The sequence below is a fragment of the Cibotium barometz genome, chromosome 40, assembly GCF_041138505.1.
Source record: "Cibotium barometz isolate CiBa-2024 chromosome 40, ASM4113850v1, whole genome shotgun sequence".
In the NCBI taxonomy this organism is placed as follows: domain Eukaryota; kingdom Viridiplantae; phylum Streptophyta; class Polypodiopsida; order Cyatheales; family Cibotiaceae; genus Cibotium; species Cibotium barometz.
This window is the reverse complement of record NC_141085.1, coordinates 17,519,539-17,547,465: the sequence shown is the minus strand read 5'-3', so window position 1 is coordinate 17,547,465 and position 27,927 is coordinate 17,519,539. Positions and strand designations below refer to the sequence as shown.

The following is a 27,927-nucleotide window of genomic DNA, read 5'->3' as shown; positions in this document are numbered from 1 at the left end:
CAGCCAAGGCCACTTTTGGCAAAAGGGGGAAAAGCATAGCTGAAAAGAGAGAAAGACCTGGTCAACTCCATAAAAAGCAAAGAGAGGCTATCTATATAGAGCATGCGCATGAGGAGCACTGGCCGACTGCTGTTTGCTCTCTTCTGCTCTGGCTGTGCAGGAGATGCCTGTTTTCCCCTCCACTCAGTGCTGGCCGTACAGGGGGAGCTGGCACCTGCTGTGCTGTTTTTCTTGGCCGCCTCCAAACTGGTCATACAGTTGGCCGACAGCAGCCACCTTTTTGCTCTCTTTTACCCTATTTTGGAGCTGGCCGCCTACTAGATCGGCCGCCTGCTGGCTGTTCAGACTGCCGTACAGCCACACGTGTGACAGAACTGGTCATACAGCTGCTGCTGGTGGTGCTTGCCTTTTCTGGCCGCCTTCAGGGTGGTGCTTGCAGCCCTGAAGTATCTGTCTACAGCTGGTCGCCTACATGGGTGTTTTGAGACAGGTTTGAGGCTGATTTTGGGACTGTTTTGAGACAGAGTTCTGGTGCTATGTGCACCCTCACCAGTTCTTGTAAAGCTTCCTATGGGGGGCCAGCCGTTCTGGCTCAGTGTGCTGTCTTTATACTTTTGTGGCTTCCTGCTGTGTTCATACTTTGTTTGTATATTTGAAGTGTTTATCTTTTGTTCTGGTCCCCGATCGGTTACAGTGGTATCAGAGCTCTGGAGCAGAGGCTTCCTTCCAATATTGAGGAAGAGAAAAGATCAAAAGTGGGGACCGCACTGACCAACAGTTTTGCTATTGAGCTTATGGAAGCAATCATGTGTCAAGAGCATGAGCAGTAGACATAGGATTTATGGATTCATAGAATTTATCCTCGAAGTATGGAGCTGGCTTTATGTGCCTGTGTTTAGCACTTCTTTCCATATGGATATTGTGGATCATATAAACAAGCAAATTTCACATTGTGAATTTTTCGTCCGAGTTGCGGCCAATTGATATTGTGCTTATTCTTTCTATCTTTAGCGGTGCATTTGCCCTATCAACTACTTATTTGCTGTATTATTTTTTTCTATTTGCTACTTCCCTTAGTGCTAGGCTTCATTATGGCTGAGTCTGCCCTGCATCTCCGGAGGTTTGACAGAAACTTAGTACCAAGGCCTTTGTGTGAATATATGCTCTTATGTGTGTGTGTGTGTGTGTGGAGTGCGTGTGTGAGAGCATATCTTGATACAGAGTTCTACACCCACTATTGGACACTGATGGCGTTAGTGGGGATGTCGTAGTATCTAGTCCATACTATGCATAACGGAGTTGATAGTTATTTAGTCTTGTGGGTTGACTACCATGAGTATATAACATGCATGTTCCTAAAAGGTGAATTTGGGCATGTTCTTGGATTCATCTAGGTATATATCATATAAGCAAGCTTATAGGCAAGCTATCTGAAAATATATCTCAAGATATGGTTAGGAGATATTTGTTTTGACTTCATGACGAACCTGGCAAAGAAAAGCTAAGTATGCTTTGAGTTTTGCAAAGTTGATTCTTTTTGGCAATTTATAAGTGCTTTTGGACACTTAACCCTCGTATACCCATACAAGGAGAATTGTGTGTTGTTTGCCTTGAAGTGTTTCAGGTAAACAATATTAATAGTTGAAAAGCTTGGTTTATATGGTTTTCATACAGATATGTTCAACGACTATGGACTAAGTTTTTGGCATATCTTTGCTCTAGGATTTATACATATATGATGGTTTGGTGCATCTATATGGTTATTATTGGCTCAGTGATTCTTGGGCTTTATATACAACACTATGGGTCCCTTTATTGGGATGGAGTATGTTTTTGGCTCCCTTTATTCTGGATGCAGTGGACTTGAGGAATTCACGGATATCTCATCGATCGAGTATTTTTCTATGGATTTCTATTGGCGGCCGAAATACCTGTAAAACTATTTGTCGTAGACATGCTTATGGAGAACGAGGATCTCTATGCCTGTGACTCATTCTTATCTTATGTTATACACTTGAGTGCAGATGTCACAATCCTCTAGAGAGCTCTGACATGTGGAAGGATTTCTAGGACGTTGTCTTGGAAGAATTCAGGAGCATGATAGACTCACTCATGGAAGCTTTGGCGACCCTGGTGAGTAAGTATGTGAACTCATGGAAGGGTTGGTGACCCTGGTGAGTGTTGCCCTGGTGAGTGTCGCATCAATTCATGGAAGGTTGGTAGCCCTAGTGAGCGTTTCATGAATTCATGGAAGGGTCGTTGCCCTAGTGAGTAGAGTCTTGTGGAACGTGAAATCGGGTCATTTCCTTGGTGAAGCAGTTGTACTCTTGTACAGGGTGCATTGCAGAGCGCAACTACCTGTGAACAGATGGACATGTGAAGCATGTTAGGCTTGGGCATGCATAGGGATCATAGGGGTGGTGCCCTTATGCAGTCCAATGGAATGGCATGGCAAGATGTTGTGGCTATGTATTTTGCTTATTTTCTTTTTGTAGGTACTATAGCTACTCATGGATTTATGTGTATACTTGGGACACAGTTGGCTCTTGTGCTTGTGTTTGACTGCAACCAGAGTTCTTGACTCTTGACATGGCTGGTGGAGTTGGCCAAAGTTTGTTTCTCGATATGGTTGGCTCTTCTGTCCGTATCTGACTTCAGATCGCGGATCTGCACGTATGATATCTTCTTTCTTTTTGTATGGCTATGGTTGCATACTATTATAGATTGGCAGTGGATCTACTACCTTTGAAGAGTATGGTATCAAGGTTATACAGTTGCAGACAACTATTCATAAGGCGGAGGGGATGTCACCATTTGGTCCCTTCATCAGTTTTGATGAGTGTTTTGGGGCAAGCCCACACTCAGAACAGAACCAAGCGAACACAAACTTAAATGTCCAATGTCAAGAAATGTCTAGTCATTGACGATTGGGAGACACAGCAAGCACATTCAGTTAGATAAGGTAGCACAAAGAAACTCCTTAGCCGCCACTTAGATCAGCCTTACTCCAGGCCATGTGAGACTTCTCCTGTCTGCTTTTGATCCAGCCTTATGTCCCTGTCAAAATACACCTAGTCATCTGTGTTTGAAAAGCGGACAGTCGGAGTTTTGACGGGCTGATGCTAGGACACAGGATGCTAGCGATGCAAGAGAGTGGTGAAACCTAGTTGGTGAGCTTGCGTTGCTTTTTCCTGCCCCCCCCTGCCCCTCTGCTGCCCTAGCTGCTCCTGCCTTTGCCCCCCTTCTTCTGCACCCGCCTCTATGTCAGCAACAATCTTATCTGGAGTCAAGTCGGCCGCTCACATTTTTTTGATTGGCTTTATGGCTTCTTTTGCCTCAGCCTATCTTTCACCACCCCCACTGGCCGGGAGAATCATCAATTTTTCACAAGACGAGCTCACCTCTCTTCAGCATGACATTGACCTTGAGGTCCAGACCACCCTTGTTGTGAGAGTTTATGGTTCCCACCCCTCTCGTTCGTCGCAGGCCCGTGAATGGCTTCTAGCAGCTCTCCCTTCGGAGCTGATTGTGCACTTCCAGGATACTTGTTTGCTTTGTCGAGGCTCCTTCCAGGTGGACTTTCATTCTTCAAAAGAAGCTACTTCTTAGGTTTTGGCTGGCAGCCCCTTCCCTCTTGGTCCTAGGAAGATTTTTTTCTTTCAGTACCAGGTGGGCTTTGATCCAGTGGCGGAGGATCAGCGCCTTATCGCGGTCTCACTGCGGTTCCTTGCTCTTCCTCGGTCCTATTGGAAGCTTTTAGCTTCCATAGGGGCATCCTTTGGCCAGGTTCTAAAGGTACCAGTCCTTTCGAGCTCTCCCGCCCCAGCTTCCGCGGTTGTTATCGCCACTCTTAATGGTGTACCTCGGGTCCTTGTGCTTGTTCCTGATCCATCGATTATTGACGATCATGTTATGCTTTAGAGACCTGACGGATCTCATATCCGCCAGAGGATGGAGATTGCAAGCAAACCTGACCAGTGTCGGATTTGTCGTCGACAGGGCCACATTGCTAGAGATTGTCCCAGATCGAGGAGCCATGCTAGGAGGTGGCGTGGTCCTACCCATCAGAGGCCTTCTGCAGTTGTCAAGACTCCAGTTGCTCCTTTGCCACAGCAGACCACACAGCGTTGGGTTGTGGTTAGGGATGGCAGGCACCCTCGTGTAGGCATATGCTCACTTATGGTAGTGCTATGTGTGAACAGGGCTTAACCAAGGGCACTTTTTTCCCATGGTTTTTCCCCTTGGACATCAAGTGTGAAAGGACACGCTAACATATAATATTTTGTTGGATGTGGCACACATGCAAGGGTTGACTTGCATTTTGTGGATACCACACTTTTGTCTCTCTCTCTCTCTCTCTCTCTCTCTCTCTCTCTCTCTCTCTCTCTCTCTCATTTCTGTGTGTGAGCTTCTCTATCCTGCACGTAACCCTAATGTGCAGGTTTGTGTGTGTGAGTGTGTGAGTCCAACACCCAACAATTGGTATCAGAGCTGGAAGCTGGCCCTGGAATTCTGCCTGTGGAGAATTTGCAGCAAACCCGACGAAATTCCGTCCATTTCTGAGCTCTGGGGCGTTCACTGGTTTTCGCCGCCCTGTCGCCGTCACCGCCGCCGCCGCCCAGCTCCGCCGCTTCCGGTCCTCTTCTCGCCGCCGCCGCCCAGCCGCGCCGGCGCTTCCAGTGCGCAGTGAGCCACCAGCGTCCAGCCCAGCCGGCGTAGTCTGCACAGAAGCCCGTCGCCGCCCAGCCCGACCGGCTGCGATAGTGGGCAGGCCTCCGCCTCGGCGTGCCTCTGCCTGGCCTGCCCGTCCTGTGTCCGCCGCCGCCGGGCCCCTAGCGCCGCCCCGCCTCCGCATGCCTCGTCAGCTTTGTGCGCCCTCCTCGACACCTGCAGCTCCGGCGCACTCTGCACGCCTCCACCTGGCTGCCACGTACATGCACCCGCTTGCAGCTCCAAGTGCTTCTCCTCGTTGAGTTCCCAGCTCCGCCGGCTCCCACCGTCAGCTCTACTCGCCTGTGTGCTCCCCGCCTAACATCATTTACACTCTGCAACTACAAGGTATTCCTAGTACACATTTTTGGTCAAACCCAAATACAAAATTTACAGCCATTTCAGTGCAGGTCATATGCAGATTTTGCAGACACTTCTGTGCAAGTCAGATTCAAAGGAAAGTTGCAGGTGCAATTTGGGGGATTTCTCAATTTGAGGCCAAATTGAAAAATTGCAATTTGGGGGTTTTCAAAATTGAGGTCAAAATCAGCAAATTGAACCTCTTTCAGTTGCAGAAATTTGGGGCTTTTGTGAAAATTGGCCAATTAGATGCACATTGAAGCGATTGGAGTGCATAAAAATTGGGGATTTTCAGATTGGAGCATGTAATTGGGCATTACAGCTGTGATTTCTCGCGTATGTATACACATTATGTGTAATTGGATAATTTGGTGCAGGTTTACACTTGCTTTGGTTTGCAGGCATACATTTGCACAAGACATTTGGTTGCCTGGCAGTGCACATTGGTGCTTGGTTTGCTTGCAGGTATATTTTGTTGACATGGCACAGAATGCTACAGATGTATTTGGTGTGCTCACCCAAGAGGACAAGCTAGATGGATCTAACTACTTCCTCTGGGGTTTCATGATCCGTAATTTGTTGGTAGCCAAAGGGCTTTGGGGCATCGTGTGTGGTGATGACACACGCCCACTTATCATACAGCCAGCCACGCCTCAAAGGGGAGGTGCTCAAAGAGCTCCTGATGTAGAATCTGCTCCCACACAAGAGCAGAAGAGATGGGACTCTAGAGATGCACAGGCCATGTCATTGATAGCCCTTTGAGTGAAAAGGACTCTTATTCCACACATTCGTTCTTGCAAGACATCGAAGCTTGCATGGGACACATTGGAAGCAATGTATCAGGTACGCAACGAGGCAAGAGTTGCCTACTTGAAGAGGCAATTGGATCTTCTTTCTATGGATGAGGGTGACTCCATGGCAAATCATCTCACCAAAGTGAAAGATTTGCAGGAACAATTGCTCAACATTGATGAGGTTATCCCAGACAGACAGATGGTCACCAACGCTCTTCATTCTTTACCGCCTTCCTACTTGGGCTTTCACACCTCTCTCAACCTCTCAATGAGAGGAGGTGGTGATCCCGTCACTTTTGAAGAGCTCGTGGGTTTACTCTTGCAGGAAGAGCAAACTTATCGAGCAACCATGGTGGAGACGAGGCATTTACAGCTAAGGATAAAGGTAAAGCAAAGAGCTTTAGGCATGGGGGACAACAGTCTAGCAAGGCTGGTCATGGACAGCCCTCTTCTGGTGGTGAAAAGTCTGACAAAGGGGATGCAAACAAGCCCAAAAAGAAGGGCAAATGTCACTACTGCCATAAGCCTGGACACTACATCAGTGAATGTAGGAAGCGGATTGCAAAAGAGAAAAGGAAAGAAGCAGGCAATGCAGTAGCAGACTCTTCTGATGACAAAGCACAACAATCAGCTAACGTAATCCAGGAAGAGTACACTTTTTTGGTCACATGCACTAGTGGCACACCAAGTGCTTCAGACACTGATATGTCTTGCATTGCATCTGACAGACAGAATGCATCATGGTATTTTGATAGTGGTGCTTCGAGCCACATCACTTTATGCAAAGATGTATTTCAGCACTTGGTTTATGCTTCAAAAGGCCGCACTGTATCATGTACAGATCATACCACATATCCAGTAAAGGGAATTGGCAATGTCATACTTATTGCAGCCAATGGTGCCAATATTTGTATGAAAAATGTATTGTATGTTCCAGGGATAAAGAAAAATCTGCTCTCCGTCTCAGCCATAAACGACCAAGGTTTAAAGGTTGAATTTGAAGATGGAAAGTGTTTGGTAAAAGACCCATCAAAGGGTTATGAAATAGTCACTTCTGGAACACGATACAAAGGCTTGTATAAGCTGGACAGCTATGACAAGCGCACTTATGATGCAAATACAGTGGCTGCACACACTCCTGTTACGCATGATGCAGAGCTATGGCATGCTCGTTTTGGGCATGTAAATTTTCAGAGTTTGATGCTTTTGCAGAAGCATCATATGGTTGATAATATGCCGCCTCTTGAGTCTCCACAAAGACATGTATGTGAGGGGTGTATTTTGGGAAAGATGCAACGAAAACCATTCCCCAAATATGGAACTGTTAGAGCTGAAAGTAAATTACAGCTCATACATAGTGATGTATGTGGTCCAATGCGGACACCATCCATAGGGGGGCATCTTTACTTTGTCACATTCATTGATGACTAAAGCAAATGTGTTTACATGCCTTCGACACTTTGTAGCAATGGCTGAAAATATGTGTGGATGTAAAGTCCAAACTTTCCGCTTAGATAGAGGTGGAGAATACATGTCAAATGCATTCATGGATTATATGCTTCAAAAGGGCATCAAACACCAATGTACTGTGCCTTATACACCGCAACAGAATGGTGTAGCTGAAAGGAAAAATAGATCTCTCATGGAGATGGCAAGATGCATGGTGAAAGTACAAAAGTTGCCTCTCAAATTTTGGATGGAAGCTATAATGTGTGCAACTCATGTGTTGAACAGGTGTCCAACAAAAGCTTTGAAAACCATAACACCATTTGAGGCTTGGTATAGCCGAAAGCCAACACTGGATTATATGCGTACATTTGGGTGTTTGGCATATGCACATGTGCCAGAACAACTCCGAACAAAGCTAGATGACAAAGCAATTAAATGCATTTTTGTGGGCTACAGCAATGAAAGCAAAGGATACCGTCTTTATAATCCAACTACACGAAGGATTTTTGTCAGTAGAGATGTGGTATTTGCTGAAAATTCAGAACAGCCCATGTACAGCTTGTATAAAAGCAATGATACAAGCATACAGGACATGTTTGATGGACTTTTACCCATTGCAATTAGGGGGGATTCAGATCAGCCAGCCCCAACACAACAATATCCTCATGTAGAACATGTGGAATAGCCAGCCATTCAACCCCCTTCTATGGAAGAAGTGGAAGATCTTGTCAGGGAAGAGCAAACAGCCATAGACACAGCCAAGTCAGTGCTAAGATGGTTGCTGAAAACTTTGCAAGAAAGCAAGCTTCAGCTCCACTCACAGGTAGAACAAGGGCTAGTTCCAGCCATGCTTTATATATACATCGTGGGAAGTCTGCATTAGCAATGGGTGGTCTCTTTGATTCAGAAGAGCCTTCTTCTTATGAAGAAGCACATGAGAATGAGCATTGGTTGCAAGCTATGCAAGCAGAAATTTCTTCTATCATGAAGAACAATACATGGGATCGTGTGGAATTGCCTAAAGGCAAGCATGTCATTGGAACAAAGTGGGTGTACAAAGTCAAAAGAAAGTCAGATGGTACTATTGACAGGTACAAAGCAAGACTTGTGGCTCAAGGCTACTCCCAGAAAAAGGGAATAGATTATGAAGAGACTTTTGCTCCTACTTCAAGAATGACCACAATAAGATCAGTGGTTGCATTGGTTGCACATAAAGGATGGATAGTGCGTCAATTGGACATCAAAACTGCATTCTTAAATGGGGATTTACAGGAGGAAGTATATGTACCCATTGGTTTTGTAGTTCCTGGTGAGGAACATAAAGTATGCAGGTTACACAAAGCATTGTATGGGTTAAAGCACCAAGAGCTTGGTATGATAAGATACATGCTCATCTAACAAGCCAAGGTTATGAGAATAGTCCAGCTGAAAGCACATTGTATGTGAAGAAAACCGATGCCGATATTCTCATAGTCATCTTGTATGTAGATGACATGCTCATTACAGGTACTAGCAAAGCACAAATTTCAGATTTCAAAGCTGATTTGAAAGCTGAATTTGATATGTCAGATTTGGGGCCTTTACACTACTATCTCGGCATACAGTTTATGCATACAGATGATGGCATTGTTATGCAGCAAACTAAGTACATAAAAAGTTTGCTAAAAAGGTTTCACATGGATGAATGTAAGCCCATTTCTACTCCGGTAGAACCAGGTGTACGGCTTACTATGCATGATATTGGAGAGCCTTTTGAGGCTAGTGGGATGCCTCATTTACTTGTGTAACACGAGGCCAAATTCATGCACAGCCCAGGCACAAAGCATTGGCAAGCAGTCAAACGCATTTTTCGTTATCTTAAGGGTACCCTGGATCTTGGTTTGTTCTATCCCAGGGGGGCAGCTTGCAGCTTTATGCATACAGTGATTCAGATTGGGCTGGTGATTATGATACTAGGCAATCCACCAGTGGGAATTGTTTTTTTTTGGGAGTTCATGCATATCTTGGTTGAGTAAAAAGCAACCCAGTGTTGCCACATCTACTTGTGAAGCTGAGTACAGGGCAGTCTTCACAACTACAGTAGATTGTGTATGGTTGAGGAGACTATTGGCTGATCTTCGTGAGTGTCAGCAGACACCCACCACCATTCTCACCATTCTCACTGAGTACAGGGCAGTCTTCACAGCTACAGTAGATTGTGTATGGTTGAGGAGACTATTGGCTGATCTTCGTGAGTGTCAGCAGACACCCACCACCATTCTCACTGATAGCCAGAGTGCTATGGCCGTGGCACGAAATCCAGTATTTCATGCACGTACCAAGCACATTGAGATTCATTATCACTATGTCAAAGAGAGGCTACATGCAGGGGAGATCAGTTTATCTTATTGTCCTACACAGGATAATGTTGGAGATCTATTCACAAAGGCTTTACCTCGAGAAAAGTTTGAAGCTTTCCGCAAAGCTTTGGGTTTACTCTCATACAGAGAGTGATCTAGTACCTTGTACAGGTTCACACTTTCACTAAGGGGGGATTTGTAGGCATATGCTCACTTATGGTAGTGCTATGTGTGAACAGGGCTTAACCAAGGGCACTTTTTTCCATGTGGTTTTTCCCCTTGGACATCAAGTGTGAAAGGACACTCTAACATATAATATTTTGTACTTCTATATTATATGGATGTGGCACACATGCAAGGGTTGACTTGCATTTTGTGGATACCACACTTTTGGCTCTCTCTCTCTCTCTCTCTCTCTCTCTCTCTCTCTCATTTCTGTGTGTGAGCTTCTCTATCCTGCACCTAACCCTAATGTGCAGGTTTGTGTGTGTGAGTGTGTGAGTCCAACACCCAACACCTCGGACCCCCGTACCTGCCCCTTTACCCACACCCCTTGTGGAGCACCCTAACCCTTATGCAGCTCTTGCCTCACAGGATGTTGATCCTTCTTTGGAGGATGGGCTTTGCAGGCACATGATCTGGATCCTTCACAGGAGGATGCTGCATTATAGTTATAGGATGATTGTACCCTTGAGGATGATGTTGCGCATTCTCATTGTCATGGTACCTCTCCAGTTCTGAGGACTAGCCCTAGCTTTTCCCCGGAGTGGGAGAGAGAGGTAAGGTTTACATCGTCAAATTTTCCCTCCCTTACCTATGCGAGATGTACTTTCGCCTCTAAAGGGGGTCCTTCATCGACCACGAGATTTGGTCATTCCTACTCTGAGTCCTTAAGAGGATTGTCTCTTGGAACATTTAGGGTCTTGGGAGTTTTTTTCCGCGTCGGCGGAAACAAATTGTAAAAACCCATCTTCATTGTGCAGTCATAGGTGGACCTGTAGATGTATTGCTCTTGCAAGAGCATAAATTGGATGCTAGCCAGTGTGGGAGATCAGGCAAACTTCTCTCGGGACACCTTTTGGTCACCAGTTGTTGGTACCAAGGGTGGTGTCTATATCTTTGTTTCAGCTTTGATCTTGCCTTGCATCATTGGACATGGTGTCATTTTGACTGTGAGAGCGCAGTGGATCCTTCTTATGCAAGGTACCATACGCATTGGTATTCTCAACCTCTATGCTTCTAACCATAGAGGTGAGAGGATTGCCTTTTGGAAATCTCTCACTACACTGATGCCTCTTGCCGACCATTGGATTATTGGTGGGGATTTTAACATGGTTGAGATGCCAACAGATAAAAGAGGTGGACATGAGGGCTTGGTGCATCCTTTTGAAAGAGCGTCTTGGGAGAGGTTTATACTCTCCATTCATGGCAGAGATTGTTGGCATGAGGATGACATTTCGAGGAGACCATCCACTCTTCTTTATTCATGGTCTAACAGGAGAAGAGATGCAGGATGTATTTATGCACGGCTAGATAGATTTTATGTGGATGATTGGGTGCTTGACAGAGGTGGGCATACTTTTATTGCTACAGGCATCTCTAAATCGGATCATTGCCCAGTGGTTTTATGTATTAGAGATCCGAATTGCCATGGATTAGCACCCCATGCATGCATTCCTGATCATCTGTTTTCAGATGCAGAGCTATCGCGTTGTATGCTTGACATTTGGAGATCTCATGATTTCTCACAGGCCTCTCAAAGCCTGGCCTTTGCTCTCTGTGATATTAGTGACTTTTATCACACATGTGCCCTGTCTAAGAGGCAAGAGGCCTTGGATTTAGAAAGGGCTATTAGACGTAGATTGACTGTCTTACAGAAAGAGCACGAGAAACATCCTCATGCTCAATGGGTTGCAGATTCTTTATGTATTGTTAGGGCAGAACTTCATCACTCTCTTGAGCAGCGCGCGGAGTACCGTTTCCATGCCCAGGAATCCTTTTGGACACAATTCTTACATGGCAGGAGCATCTTTGATAACATTTTCTCGTTTTGGGAGGCCGTCGAATGGGCTAAAGGAGAGCAATCAGCCCTTAGCCATTCTGCTCTTGGATTTTGAGAAGGCCTATGATAAGAGTGGATTGGGACTTCCTTGAGGGTACTCTTAGCCATATGGGCTTCTCTCAAAGATGGATCAAGGGAGTTTCATGCATGTATTGTGATGCCCACAGTAGAGTGCTCGCTTGCGGTGATAGGGGAGAGCGGTTTCAGATTTCTCGCTCAGTACGGCAGGGTTGCCCTTTAGCCCCATTATTATATATCATAGTTGCAGAGGCCATGAGCATCTTTGAGTTAGCTGATGACACAGCCATGTTCTTGGAGGCTTCACATATATGCTTATGTTCCTTCCGAGTAGCACTAGAGGAGTTCTGTTTGGCAGCAGGGGCACTCGTTAATTGACACAAATCTGTTGGTTTTTGGGTTAGTGATTCACGGAGAGTTTCTTGGGGTGCAGAGCTTGGTTTTACTTGGATCAGCAGAGGATGCACTGCTAGATATTTGGGATGCCAAGTTGGGATTGATATTTAGTTGGGATTGATATTTCTTCTGCATAGCAGTTTGCTCCGGTACTTATGAGTATTCGGAAAAAGCTCCTCCATTGGAGCTCTAGGAGATTAGATTTAGCTTCCAGAGCTTTGGTGGCTAATCAGGTATTGCTTGCCTCAACTTGGTTTATTACCTCTTGTTGGTGCTTCTCTCGTGCGTGCATTGGTTAATTGCGGAGATTGATCCGCAATTTTCTCTGGTCGGGTTTGGATGGCACCTTAGACACTCGTGCAAGGGTAGCTTGGCTCACAGTTATTCAGCCCAAACAAGAGGGGGGACTTAAATATTATCGATCCAGATGTTCAGTGCAGGGCGTTGCTCTGCAAACTTGTGGTCAGAGGTTTCCTACCAGGCACTGAGCCTTGGAAGGATTTTTTCTTGTCTCAGATTTCCAGATGTACATCCCAGGTTGGGGAGAGTGAATGCCCAGCACATGATTTTTGTTCACAGAGGCTGATATCAGGGCACCATCTTCTCCTCTTATTGCAGCCATTGTCAGAGCATGGAGAAGCATGAGATCTTTTTTGCGACAAAGGCTTCCTAGGTCTTTGGATGAGGCTGACCGACAACCTATTATGTGGAACGAGCTCATCAGGGATGAGGCTGGTTGGCCACTTGGTGCACTTTGCAGTGGTCAAGATGGGAGAGATGTGCATACATAGTTCTTGCTTGGAAGACCTTTAAGAGTCTTCCGCAGGATCGGAGAGCTGCATCCATTCAGCATCTTAGGGGCTCTCGCATTCATATTGATCAGATTGATGTAGCTATTCCGCATGAGTGGCTCTCTGGGACCTTTCATGGAGACTATCATCCGAGTTGGCTTGGAGTTTTTTCGAGGATAGGCATACCTCTGCAGGTCATTGCTCTCCTGGGCCAGGAGGCCACAGATTGCATCATTTACTCTATCATGCATGGAGGGAGATTGAGGAGATGTAGTATGGAGGAGATCATCCGAGATACTAGGCTTAGTCCAGTGAGGATCAGGGAAGGATTGGTTCATTGACCCTTCTCCTTAGATAGTGACTCATGGCTCTTGGTGTTTGTGGTTATATGGTGGCAGTCCTATTAGATATCTTTAGTGGGATCCAAGAGAGTGGAGTGGATTGATGACTTCGATTCTTTGAAAAGCCTTCCTTTTTTCAATTTCACCGTCTCGAGGCTTCTCCTCACTCGACAGATGCATAGGATCCCTACTCTCAGGCCTCATTGGGAGAGCTATGACATTTCTCCAGTGATACAGCGCAGATATTGGTATAGACTTTGGCACTCATACAGAAGGAGCCAGATCTCTCATTTTTTTCGGTTATTCTTACATGGTGGTCTCCCCACCAATCAGTGGAGATCGGTTTTCGGTGTAGCACCTTCTTGTCCTAGGTGTGCGGCAGATTATGAGACTTTACAACATTGTTTATGGGGATGCAGCACTGCACAACAGATTTGGGGTTCTGTAGCCCAACTTATGGGCAAATTTAGTGGCCAAGCCATGCATGTGACTTGGGGGGCAGTTGCTCGGCTCTCCCAGTTCGGTCCATAGCATTTTTATGAGGGCAGTGGTACAAATTCTGCTATTTTCATTCGTAGAGATATTGCTGAGCATGGTTTATTGCACGATGTTCCTCACTCTGATTATACACCCCCCAGACAGAGGATTGACACCAGTTGGGAGATTGTTGCCAGTATTACAGCATGGTAGATCTGGAGAGCTAGATGCACGGAGGCTATTGAGGGTGTCCTTGGGTCTCAGTGCGTTAGTACTATATGGGGTGATATCATCCATACTCTTATGGCTACTTGGGCTCGCATTCAGGGGCCCTCTCGTTTTGCGCAGGCAAAGCGCGTGATATTTATGCGGGAGTGGGACCATGGCATCTTCTTTTCCTCTAGTACCACAAGTCTTACATGGCATCATGATGCTCCTCAGTGGTTGAAATCACCTTACATATTGGGGTGATTCTATTCTTTTCCGGCTTATAGCTGTGATTGTTGTATGTTTTTTTCATAGAAGTCTCTTTCTGAAAAAAAAAAGAACAGAACCAAGCTGAGAACGAGGATTTTCCACAGAAGGAAGCTGAAGCATTCATTGGCAAGGTTTGGCTTGAAAGATGGCCACACAACATGAGCACCATGGATTTTAGTCCTTCATGTGACTTAAAAAGGGTTTTTAAGTCAATGTGTCCACACATTATTAAAGTTTGGTTGGACATATCATTATTTGGGCATGGATCTCTGGACAAAAGGAGGCGCCTAGGGCCAAGCTTGGGCAACAAGTTGGGAAAAGCATAAAAAGCAGATATTTTGGGCAGCAAAGGCCACTTTTGGTGAAAGGGGAAAAAGCATAGCTAAAAAGAGAGAGAAAGAGCTGGTCGACTCCATAAAAAGCGAGGAGAGGCTGTCTATATAGAGCATGTGCATGAGGAGCACTGGCCGACTGCTGTTTTCTCTCTCTTCTGCACTGGGCATACAAGAGCTGCCTGTTTTCCCCTCAACTTAGTGCTGGCCGTACAGGGGGAGCCGGCATCTGCCGTGCTGTTTTTCTTGGCCATCTCCAAACTGGTCGTACAGCTGGCCGACAACAACCACCTTTTTGCTCTCTTTTGTCCTGTTTTTGGAGCTGGCCACCTGCTGGCTGTTCAGACAGCCGTACAGCCACATGTGTGATGGAATTGGCCGTACAACTGCTGGTTTCTTTTTCTCTTTCTTCTGGCCACCTTCAGGGTGGCGCTTGCAGCCCTGAAGTATCTGTCTCTACAGCTGGTCGCCTACACGGGTGTTTTGAGACAGTTTTGAGGCTGATTTTGGGGCTGTTTTGAGACAGTTTTTGGACAGCTGTTGGTACTGTTTTGTCTTGGCTCTGGAAAGAGAGCTTGGTCTGAAGCTTGTTTATGCTTTGTGGAAGGTAGCTCAGTATAGCTGTGTAAAATTTGGTGCTATGTACACCCTCACCTTGAGTTCTTGTAAAGCTTCTATTGAAGAAAGAAGTTCCTAAGGGGGGTGGCCGTTCCGGCTCAGTGTGCTGTCTTTATATTTTTGGGCTTCGTGCTGTGTTCATACTCTGTTTGTATATTTGAAGTGTTTATCTTTTGTTCCGGGTCCCCGATTGGTTATAGAAGCACAGTCTCTTCATGAGAGTGAGAGAAGCATACCCTTGCATTAGTTTAGCCTCTACAACATGGCTCATTGAGAAGACCGGTCCAATAACAGTGACTCCCAAGTACACATATGAGTGTGCAACCTCCACTAGGTTGCCCATGTAGGTGAAACTCAATCGAGATGTGAAAAGAGGGGATGTGGTGAAGACCATAACCTTGGTTTTCCCAAGGTTTACTGTGAGATCTCGCTGTGCACGAAAGTCTTGTAATGTGTCAAGATGCCTATGGAGAATTTGTAATAAGCACAATGGCATCACCATAAAGTAGTATGGAAACACCCTCTATCAATGAATCCCAAAATCTCGTCGATGTAAAGGCCAGAGAGAGTGGGAGACAGTGGGCATCCTCGCTTCACTCTGATGGTACTGGAGATCTCCTTTGATAATCCTCTTGGGCATCTCACCCGCCCTATGACCGACTCATAACGCCATAATCCCCAAGATCATGTCTGATGGTACCCCCAAATCTTGGAGTCTCTGCAGCAGTTTGGCTCGAGGCACTGTATCAAATGCTTTGTGGTAATCCACAAAGCAACAGTAAACCCATCGGTGTCGTGCTGTGGCCTCTTCTATGATGGTTCGGAGGGTGAAGATGTGATCCAAAGTGGAGAATGATGTGCGGAAGCCTGCCTGCCCTGATGCTCTGCGCCCATGTCTCTCTGCTAGTGTGCTGAGCTCCATCTCAAGTGCTGACCCATGAAGTTTGGCTATTGTGTGGCCAATCTTAATAGTCTTGTAATTGTTGGGGTCCATGGGATCTCCGGCCTTATGGATGGGTGTGATGATATGGGCTGTCCAGGTGGGTGGGAAGCCCTCCGAAAGAGCCTAGTTTGAACATATGGGCTAGAAGGGCTCCGTCGCATGGGAGATGTGCTCTGCTGAGAGAGAGAGAGAGAGAGAGAGAGAGAGAGAGAGAGAGAGAGATTAAACGTCTACTAAAGACCCAATGGGCCTACGAGACCAAAGTGATACAATAATGTCCATGGCATATCTCATCATGGAACGGAAAATAAAACAGAAACAAAACAAAGTTATCTTACTGAGGTGATACAAAACTGTCCATGGAATCTCATCATGGAATAGCAAGAACATGAGAGAGAGAGATAGAGAGGGAGAGAGAAAGAGAGAGTGATCTTTTCATGCTAAGTGAGATAGTAGAATTTTGTTTTATGATCTATCACAGTGCTAGAGAAGGGTTGGACCTCATCATGGAAGCTATTGACAAGGCTGGATACACTGGAAAAGTGAAGATTGGAATCGATGTTGCAGCAAGCGAATTCTTTACAGGTTTGATAGGCATCTTGGGTTGGATTTGTTATACAGAAGCCGGACATAGATAATTGTATGAATGTGTTTTGTGGTTGTGGGCATGGTTAGATGACAAGAAATACGACCTGGATTTTAAGACACCAAACAATTCTGGTGCTGCTAAAAAGACGGGTGCAGATATGATTAACCTTTACAAGGAGCTATGTGCAGGTGAGCTAGAACACTTCATGCAGATGGCCTCGATTTGTCCATGTTAAGCCTTCTAGTGAGATAATGTATTAAAAAAGTTCAACCGAATAATATTGTATGCCACATCGTCGCGCTCCTCACATGTACGTAACTTCCCTGATCCAGACCACACCTTGTGTGCCTTCTTTACGTTCTGTATGCCATACGGAATGCAAAAGATTGGAGGTCTAGCGTGTCCTGGACCTTATTGTGCAGCCTGTATGCCTCATCCATGCAGCATCTATGCTTCTGCATGCAGCCAGTGCACATCCTCCATGCACATTTCTATAATGTTTTTTGTATTTATTTATTTTTTATTGAAAAGAAGGCAACACACCTAACATATCTTATCTACTCATACAGCACACTTATTGTGTGTATTGTACTAATGCTTCTAACCACCTCTGTATGCCACTTGGTGTTTTTTGTTCATGAGAAGATTACCCTATTGTCTCCATAGAGGATCCATTTGATCAGGATGATTGGGAAAACACTAAAGCTTTCACTTCTTTAGGTGCCTGTCAGGTTTGCATCTCATTTACCCGATTTAACTTTTCCGTACTGCAAGTAATTCATCCATTATCTGATGAAGTGTGTGTATGCCTTCCGTATCATAAGGTGGTTGGTGATGACTTGCTTGTTACGAATCCAAAAAGAGTTATAAAAGCCATCGAACAGAAAGCGTGCAATGCACTGCTCCTGAAGGTGAGATAAATCGTAATCTCAGAATTGAGGCACATTTACAGCTGCAATATCATGGAGTAAAAGAAACTCTTGTTACATAGTGACAGTTCTGGTCCATTTGATGTTTGGTGGTACCAGGTAAACCAAATTGGAACAGTTACAGAAGCTATCGAAGCGGTAAAGATGGCAAAGGATGCAAATTGGGGAGTAATGGCATCACATCGGAGTGGTGAAACAGAGGACTCTTTTATAGCGGATTTAGCTGTAGGACTGGCAACTGGACAAATCAAAACAGGAGCTCCATGCAGGAGTGAACGCCTTGCAAAATATAATCAGGTACACAACCTTTCCTGCAATTGTTTCAGGGGGTTAAATGCCTTCAAAATCTGCATATGTGTGTGCACTTGTGATGGTCACTTGCATGCGCATGCATATGCTGAAGTGAACTAATTTACAAGGAAGTTTTTAACAGTTTACAGCTTGCAAGGAACCTTTAGTTTTTTTTTAAAAAACCTGAAGTTGTAAATTTCAACCAGAGTTTAGCTGCTACAGAAAGGTTATTATCTACTAGTGGTGGGCCTGTGCGGGTTGTATACACTCCACTTTTTTGGTCTCGTAGGCCAGTTTGCTTTCCGCATACGTTATTAAAACTCTCTCTCTCTCTCTCTCTCTCTCTCTCTCATAGGTCACTTTGGCCTTTTGAAGACGTTAATATAACATTTCATTTCATTTCTCTCTCATGCATTAGCGATATCATGAACCTGTGCACCCTGCTCCGCTCGTGCTTCACGCTGCTGGCATTAGCTCTTTCTGCTCATCGATGCCCGTTGCTGCACATTGCTGCTGCATTGTTCATCTGGTGTGCCCCGCTTACATTCTATAGGTGACCTCCTTCCACAGGTGACTCCACCCCGCATTCGAACTGGGCACCACATGCCTTGCTCTCGCCACTTCCCTGTGGCCCCACTTACACAGAGGAGATCTGGCTTCCATAGGTGACCTCCTTACTCGGGCGAGTCCACCCCAGCATTCCAACTGGGTGCCATCTGCCTCGCTCTCGCCACTTCCCTTTGGCTGGCCCGTCAACCACAGTGCTGGTTGTCATCTCTCTTGAAGGTGCAGGTTCATGGCTACCCCTCCTGCATAGCACTAGGCACACCAAGAGGGTGGAGCCTGTACACCATGCTAAAAACAATTTCTGGAAATTAGAGGCCAAGAGTGTACGAAACCTCACTCCAAAGCTCTTCACAGGATAACAGCAGTGAGGGACATCCTAAGGCAACAAGAGGAGGAAATAGATACAATGAGGCAGGAGATGCAGAAAGATCTTGATGCCTCAAAAGCCACATGGAAGGCTGAAGTGCAAGCTCACATGCAGACAAAGCGAGATGCCTCAAAAGCTGCCTGGAAGGTTGAAATGTAGACCCATGTGAAGGCGGAATTGGATGCCTTAAAAGCCTCTTGGAAGGCTGAAAACACATGTATGGAATGTAATGCTGACATGCAGGCCCATGTAAAGGCAGAATCGGATGCCTTGAAAGCCTTGTGGAAGGCTCAAAACACGTATGGAATATACTGAAGCCTGCAAGGAGAAGGATGGCATGAAAGCCTCTATAGGGAAAGGGCTAGAAGAGAGTTAAATATTTATGCAGGAAGCCCTAGCTCATGATGTGAAGCAACGAAAAATTATACTGGCAGAGACTAAACATTTAACAAACTATGGCCATGGGCTGAAAAGTGACATTGAGGCAAACTCCAAATGGATTGAGGTGGTCAAGAAGCAAAAGGTGGCACCCATGCCACAGCAGAGTGCTCTCATAAATGCAATGAAGGGCCGGCCTGAGATGATGATCCCAAGCACACAAGAGGCTGGTTGCAAATCTGTCCTCAAATGCAGGGCTAAAGCTAGGAGCCTACATCTCCATGAAGATCCATCTCGTACTCTAGGGCCAAGGGCCTCCCAAAATTGGGATGCGGGTGGAGATGCTAGCTAGGATCATTCTCATTGACCCAGCTATTCAGAGCCGTGCTCTGTTGGGCAAGCTGATTGTTCGAGGACTCCTCCTCGGTGGTGAGCCTTGGAAGGACTTCCTCTTGGCCCGGATTTCAGCTTGCACCTCGAGTTTAGGGGGCCCCTTGGCCGCAAAGTACCAAATGGATTTTCACGGAGATGTGCGCCCGCGGTTTTAGTCCAGCTTTTGAGGACAGATTTGTAGCCAGTTTACTTAGAGCTTGGCATCACTCAGGCCAGCCCTTAGGCAGATTGCTCCTGTAGCCTCAGAGGAGCGGCTTCGGCAGCCATTGGTTTGGAACCCCCTGATTCACTTACCCAGTGGCCACACCGACCTCATGTATCATGGGGAGCGTTGAGCATAGGACCTGCCAGGTCCCTTGGAGACTGGATCGCACACAGACAGTTACCTCCGGATGTGCAAGAGAGAGACCTGACAGGGATCCGGGGTAGAGACAGGATCAACATCGACATCGACTCAGCTATTCCTCAGGAGTGGTTGACTCCTATCCCAGACCCAACTCCCTCAGTATGGCTCGGTGTGTTTACCAGGCATGATATTCTTGTGGTTGTTCATGGAGCGGATGAGGGCAGTGGTCTGCTTACCTTTTCTATTGGATCCCACGGAAGATTAGAGAAATCCGAACTTCCCTTAGAGGATTTGAGTGACTGCACCTTACAGAGGGTGAGGGTGATTGGATTTTAGGCACGGGAGTGGCACATAGACCCACCACCGGCCAAGGTGGCCAGGGAGAGATTCTGGCGGCTATGGATATGGGAGTGCTGACCTCTCACGTGCCTTCAATGGGACCCGGGCGAGTGGACTTGGCCGTACCCCACTGATCGGGAGGAGACTGTGGATGCCCCTTTCTTTGCATATATAGCACGGCTAGGCCATAGGATCCAGATGCTAGAGATTGATGGCATCCCGGCAGCAGCAGCACACTATATTAACCTTGGACTCTCGATTGTATGTACCTTCTACCTCATAGTATCAGCATGGGCATAAAATCAACTCCAAATTGTAATGTAGTAGCTCCTCCCATCCTCCAGATGTAAGGTACCTAATTCTAGTACCTGCATTATTAAAATTCTACATGCATGCCAAAGCATTACCGCACGTGGGCGTGTCTTCTAGCTAGCTACAGTAGATATCTGGGCAAGATACGAGGCCGCATATGGGCAGCATGACTCACATTTGGGGCAGTCAGACGTAAGGAAAGATAGGGTAGACATGAGCGCATACAAGGCCAGATATGGGCAGCAGGCACTTGCATTTGGGGCAGCTGGATACAAGGACAAACATGGTAAGACATTAGGGCATTTAAAACAACTGGGTGTGGACAACCATGTGCAGTCACATGGTCTCTCATAGCGCTTCCTCTCAGATTTTTGGAAGAGGCTCTAGGACATTTTTCAGCCTAGAAAGATCACCCTCTTTCTTTGGCTGATGGCACACATGAGCTTGGTGGTCGGCACTCGGTTGACAGTTGGAGGTCGGCCAACTGCTTGTCCGAGGTGTGACCACCCCCAAGAGTCTCAGCGACATTGTCTTTGGGATTGCCCAAAGGCACAACAAGTTTGGTGGCGGATTCTCCACATCTTCACTATGGACAGGGCTTCGACCCGGATCATTACATGGGGCATCATCGCTTGGGCCACAGAGGCTGAGCTGGTCAGGGCTTTACGAGGAGGATGGGGGAAGGCTAGCCCTTTAGGTCTCTCACCTCCGCATTTCAACAGTTCCAGTCATAGCCCCACTTGTAGATCACTAGTGAGCAGGCTCTTGCCACACAGATGGGAGATTTGCAGTAGCATTGTAGCTTTAGCACATATGGCGAGCTAGATGTAGCGAAGCCATTGAGGGTACCCATACTTTGCCAGTTGAGTCTATGAGGAGCATTTGGCTCGATATCATACATACCCTCCGCGGCCAATGGGGGAAGTTGCAAGGTGGATCTGACCGCATGTGGAAGCGGAGGAAGCTTTCTTTGGGGGAAGTTGCAAGGTGGATCTGACCGCATGTGGAAGCGGAGGAAGCTTTCTTGAGGCTCTGGCGGCCAGACCCTTTTCTCAGTGATAGAGGTGGTGACCCCACTTGGCATTACAGACCACCTGTGTGGTTGTTTCTCTCTCTCTCTCTCTCTCTCTCTCTCTCTCTCTCTCTCCCCCCCCCCTTCCTTTATGAGATAACCTTCTCCTCAGAGAGTGGCCAGCCAGAGGAGAAGAGTCTCTTTCCCCCCTCTTGATTACTTGATTCCCGCCCTGTACAAGCGACGAGTTTGTATGGCTCGTGGCTGTTTTTAGCCCTCGGAGGCTGTTTTTTCAGTAACTAATAGGTCGTCCAAGGAAAAAAAAAAACAAAAAGAGAGAAGGTTCGAGTGGACAGAATCTAGGAGGACAATAAGATCCTACTGCCTCAACCTGGCCGAAGCAGTATTCTCCCAGAAAGTGAAGATGATGTCCAGAATGCTCCAATCCTAGACGAAACCTATCTATGTGCCATGAATCAAATCGGGGAGGAAAGGTTGCAATTGCCGGCCGATAGCCTTGGCTAGAATTTTGTAGGCAGCCCCTAGGATGGTGATGGTCCTTAGTTGCTGAATCTCCAATCTGTCACCACTCCTTGGGAATCAAATGGATCAATTCCTGTAACAGCCTCTCTAGCATGGCTCTTGTAATCATAATCTCGTTGAAGGCAGCTTTGAAGCCACCTTCCATGAGATCCCAATGTCGGAGAAATAAGCGTGTCTTCTCCCGGCATTTGTCCCTAGGGAGTGCCGTCAGAGCGTCCGCAAGCTCCTCCGCACAGTAAAGGGAGTCAACAGGAAAGTCCGGAGAGCGGGAGGAACCATCAACCACCTCTCGCGTATGTCGCCAAACCCGCTCATGCGCACCCCGCACCTGTGAGGATATGGGGGCACCCGTGAGAGGAGAGCGGAAGAAATCAGTGGCAATTGCTCACATGGGAATTCGCAACAATGGATCCATCCTGGCCTCGCAACCTACGGATACCGTCCCTCTACCTGTGTGGCCCTGCCATAGTTGTTTCTCGTACGCGTACGAACCTGTTCGTACGTACGAGTCGTACGGTACGATACCGTACGAATTCGTACGATATCGTACGGTACGAGTCAGTTCCCCCCCCCCCCCTCCCCCAAAATTTTTTTTCCTTGAAAAAAAATTTCCAAATGCTAAAAAAAATAGAACCCCTGCTTTACGAAGATCCCAAATGCTCGCAATACTTCGCAACTTTCGTGTCCACTCAGTATTCCATATGGGGTTGTGGAGAGACCTAAAAAATCTGGCGAGGTAGACTAGTAGTGTACACTTGATTGGTAGGATGAGAGAATCTTGCTACATCACTTGGGGATCCCTGGTATAGGTAGGCTAGACAATTAGATTCTCAAGTTATGCACAAGGGAGAACATTTGGACATGGCCATTTCGATCTAGAGAGGAGTCCCTAAACTTATCACCCTAGATGCACTCCTCGTATTTGTGCAAGGACGGTCCCTTAGTCATAAACGCTACACTGGGAGACCTTTGGTATTGCATTACCCATCCAGGTTCTTTTTTGGAGACAATCGGGAGATCCAACCGGGAGAGACACATATCCATGTACTGGTTTCTCAAGCACTGTAGACTCCTCCCCTCCCAACCTTCCCTCACATTCAAGCTTGAAGCTCCATAGCTTGTAAGTGTAAAAAATAAAAACCGTATTTTATCGTACCGTATCCCAAAATTTCATATCGTACCGAATATTCTCGTACGGTATCGTACCGTACGGTATCGTATTTTCGTACCGTGACAACTATGGGCCCTACTATCTCAAAGAAATCCCCGGTGACCCTCTCTCCCACCTAGGTTCAAAAGGAGGCTTTGGCATGGTATTTGTACTCCACCCTCCGCTCCTCGATGGAACTAGGCTCTGTACGGGCTGCATCTACTGACCCTCAATCCACGGGCTATTTGGTGCTCTTCTCGAGCCGCTGTAGGGAGGCTAGGCTCCATCGGATGCTTCTCTCTTGCTCTCAGAAGCCAGCCAATCTGCTCTGCGCTGCCTCCTATAATAAATTGCTGATCTCTTCAAGCCACCTGCGGCTGAACCTGAGTGAAATTCCAGACTCTCCAAGATCTCCTCTATGCTTTTGTGTATCTTGGAATCCTGAATGAGGCTGTCTGGGATCCGGGTGGTCAAATGCCTGTCCTGCCTCCAGGGGTCCTCTAGGAATAGAATGATGGGTGCATGATTGGAGAAAGCAGTGCCTACCAGAATACTGCCACCACGTCCACAAGCCCACTGCATGATCGGAGGAAGTAGTACCTACCAGAATACCAATCATGCCACCACGTCCACAAGCCCACTCATCTACATAAAACCAGTCTAATCTGGATAGGTTAGGGCCTGTACTTCTCCTATCGGATCTTGAGAACCACATCCGAGTAGGGAGAGCTGAGAACATCCCACGAGAGGAGCAGATATGCAGAGTATGGGCCATAGGGGTGCACCATAGGAGAGGTAGAGGACAAGGCCGACTATATGTTCGATGCCCAACGTATTATGAGATACGGGGTAGTTTTTAGTTCCTCTTTGGGAGGGGTTTGGCCACTGGGACGTATGATGCAGTATGAGGACCATAGATGTCTTGGGATGTACCTGATAGAGCTTAGATGACATAGGGAGGGAGTATTGGGAGAACATGCTGAGAGACAAGGCCAGCCCATACAAGGCATTGCCCAGTGATCCATCACTGATTTCTTCACGGCAGGAGCATCCGGATTAAGCACCCATGCCGACACCGCCACATCGACATCAGCTCATGCCGGCCATACACAAGGGCCATATTCACATCCCAGTGAGTCCTAAGTAGGCAGGCCTACTCCATGGTGCACGCCAGGTCATGAGGGGCTTATAGAGTCATGTTTCGGTTTTCAGTTTTCACGTCCTTGTCTTAGACTTTCCATGACATTGTATACCCATGGTATCATTGTATTATTCATGGGTCTCATAGGCCCTTGGGTCTTTTGTAGACATTAATAGATCTTTCTTTCTTTCTTTCTCTCGGGGGATCCTTCAGCCCCACGTACCTACGGAATCACTAGTGAGAAAGCATGATCCCTCCTGAGAGCGAGACGGCCCCGCATGCACCTGGGTTTTAGACCTACGGCCTATCAGCTGCAGGACATACTCCACCACCATGGAGATGCCACTCCACGGACAGGGGACACCATCGCAGCTCTATGTTTGTTTATAGAGGATGGTACTGTCATTGGATGAGATCCAGGTTACATTCCCCAAGTATCTCTGGCCATCTTGCTCCGGATTTGCAGTACTGCATGTAGATGGGAGGCGTACATGGGTCTTTTTTATTTCATTTTTAGTAATGTTTGTTTCCATGTTCACAGTCTACATATGCAACTTTTTTAAAACATGTTGGTCTCATAGACCCATTGGGTGTCTTTTGTAGACGTCAATTAAATCACTCTCTTTTTCTCCACACATGGGTGCGTGAACACACACACAGATTGTAGATGTCGGGGGTGGCAGACCAAGTGGCACTAGTGGGCGGGGGGGTGTTTTAGAAGTGGATGACTAAGCATTAAATAATTTCATTTTGCAAGGTCTGATACATCTATGCATTGAATTTGCACACTGACAGTACATGTTTTCATTAGCAGTGGTCGTGTTGTTTTGCAGCTTCTCCGGATCGAAGAAGCCCTTGGTGAGAATGCAGTGTATGCAGGAGAAAAGTGGCGTCCCATTGATTAGGAAAAAAGTGAATGCTTATGCTTGCTTGTAGATGGAGTCACAGAGAATTTTTGAGCAAGTTATACCTTCTGGTTCCCTTTAAGGAAGGCACCCCGTAGGTATATTCCCAGCAATGAGAGCTAAACTGCAGAAATTTGGAGGAAGTAACATTGTTGGTTTAAAGGAAAGCACATCTAAAGGGTGGTAATTTTTGTTTGTGTACTCAAATTGGATAGGTTATGCTAAGCATCAGATGGTGAGCTGTGTCAGGCATCATTTATCTCGCGGCAGGAACAGTTCTGGCCCCTCTAGAATTGTTGTGAACATTAAAGAGGAAAATTTATTTATTTAGTTGATGAGAGAGCTCAAATGTCATGAAGTACCATAGCTTGCCATTTATTCCGTGTTAGTATCAAGTCTTGGGCTTATCAGGTGTCTGTTTATGGTCATAATAATATCGAACAAATGGCACATCATTCTTTCTAGAGATTGCCAATGCATATGCCCAACTAAGCTGGCAAGGAACACAGATATAGCAGCCATTCTGTTTTTAAAAACTGGCTTATTTAATGTGGAAAATTTGGCAAGTTTGTTATGAAAGTAATGTTGAGTCCAATTGTAGCTTGCCCTTCAAATGTGTGGAATCTTCCTCACACCTCTATTCTCCCCTAAAGAAAATTCAGCAAATGCTCAAATAAGCAAATCAAATCCAATGCAAATAGAACAATGCAAAGATGGTCCTATTTTTTCTGCACTCTCTCCTTCTCTCTCCATGAACAAGTGCATAGATGTGTACACGCATGGTCTCATGCACATTGGTTCACCCATATGTGTACACATGGTCATGTAGTGCACACACTTGCATACATGAATTAGCTAATCTCTCCATGTCTTGCATGTTGTCTTCTTTATTAATTTTGTAATCAAAACAGTTCATCTTTAACTTATCAGAGAACCAACGGCTGTGAGGCATATTTTTATTGGTGCATTGACTTATATATTAATTTTGTAATCAAAGCCGTGCATTTTTCAAGTGTTAGAGAAGCAAAGTTTGTGAAGTGTATTTTTATTGGTGCAGTTTTGTCATGCATGCAAGATGTTGGCAACAATTCTTGTGAAGTGAAATCTTTGTAGCTTGGGCATTGTACATTTTGGTTGTGCTTTTGTTAGTCAAGGTATATGAAGCCATACTATTGGTCAGAAGATATTGCTAATTTGTGATTTTTTGTGTGTTAGATGATTGGTTGTTAAATTGGTGCGATAAGAGGCTAATTGGCTACTCCGAGGTCCACCATGAGACTACATGAGGGTGTTTAAATTGTGAAACTTACAACTACATAGAAATTAGGTGATCTTCCTTGAGGACACAATATACCTTAGAAGGGGTAATGCTATCCATGTCGTTTTTAAGAGGGGTTGCAATATGCAAAAACCTTACCCAAGCAAGTGCAATAGTAGAGGCCTTTTCTTCATAGATTAGTAGGGGCCTTTCCTTCAGAGATTAGTAAGGGAGAATCCAAGTTGGAAGGATGAATAGGATTTGGGGTTCTTGTCCAAAAGTTGGGTTCTTTGACAAATGGCTTAAGAAATCTTTAGGGTCATTATATTGTGAAAAAGGGTCAAGACCCAAAAGATTATCATCAAGGAACTAAGGATACTGTGACACAAAGTTGGGGTTTTGACTTCGGTCACTTCTTAGAATCAAAACATACTTGTATGAAACCTCACAGCCTTCTCACCTTCCTTTCTCTCCCTAGGTTAAGATAAAGATAAACACATCAAAGGTGAGATCATAATTCATGGAAGGAAAGATGAAAGGCTCCGGAGAGAAGCAAGAATTTCTGCCAGTCTTGCAGCTCCAAACAACAGGGTAATTCTTTGTTGGAAGAAAATCTTCCGACTCAGGATTATGTTAACAAAAACATACGAGGAATGTTGGTAAGGTTCATCCGTTCGAATTGGACGATTTGGACGGAACATCTTAAAGTAAAAGAATATAGTAATCACTTACAAGAGGATAAGATACATGGGATTTGTTTTTTGATAAGAGATTAAGAGAAATTAATCATTATTAAGAAATAATGATCAAAAGTCTCTAAAAACAAAAATACACAGAGAATTACAGTTTTAAATCCATATAGATTGTACAAAAGAGGATTACATAGGTACGTAGAGCTTGAAGAGAGCTTCGCGCCTATATAAAAACTTTCGAAAACGGACAACCGAGCGAAACGTTATGGGCATTTTATTACAAGACTAAAATTGTCAAAATTCGCCTAAAAGTTAGCAACTTTGGGAGAAATTTTGATCATCAATGAAGTAAATGATTAGGAAATTAGTTACATGAGTGGAAAGAGCATATAAAGAGCTTCCTAGCCATATGATCAATTTTAGAAACCAATACCCGAGTGATGAGTAATTACCGGTTGAAATTTGGGTATTAGATCACAAAAACTGCACTTCTCTCTCTTTGCATTAAACCTCAATTTTCATATAGCCTTTTGCCTTTCATCTCCTTCATGATTCAAGCTAGAGAGTAAGGGTTAACATTGTTCAGCGGGACAATTGTAAAGATTATG

The 27,927-nt window shown here is 45.7% G+C and overlaps 1 protein-coding gene across 2 annotated transcripts in view; it reads left to right on the top strand.

Moving 5' to 3' along the window:
• The window catches only part of ENOC (cytosolic enolase), a 77,828-nt gene extending 51,885 nt beyond the window's left edge, over positions 1-25,943 (top strand). Inside the window, exons 8-14 of one of the 2 annotated variants that reach the window (XR_015262797.1) lie at positions 16,589-16,692; positions 16,783-16,884; positions 17,342-17,427; positions 17,521-17,607; positions 17,725-17,922; positions 25,298-25,467; positions 25,585-25,943. Coding sequence is in view for 1 of the 2 variants with exons in the window: in XM_086779344.1 (XP_086635470.1) it covers positions 16,589-16,692; positions 16,783-16,884; positions 17,342-17,427; positions 17,521-17,607; positions 17,725-17,922; positions 25,298-25,369 (649 nt within the window). In the remaining variant the exon portion in view is untranslated. Of the gene's footprint in view, positions 1-16,588; positions 16,693-16,782; positions 16,885-17,341; positions 17,428-17,520; positions 17,608-17,724; positions 17,923-25,297 lie in introns of both variants that reach the window. The other variant, XM_086779344.1, reaches the window with a different exon arrangement.
• Positions 25,944-27,927: the final 1,984 nt, after the last annotated feature.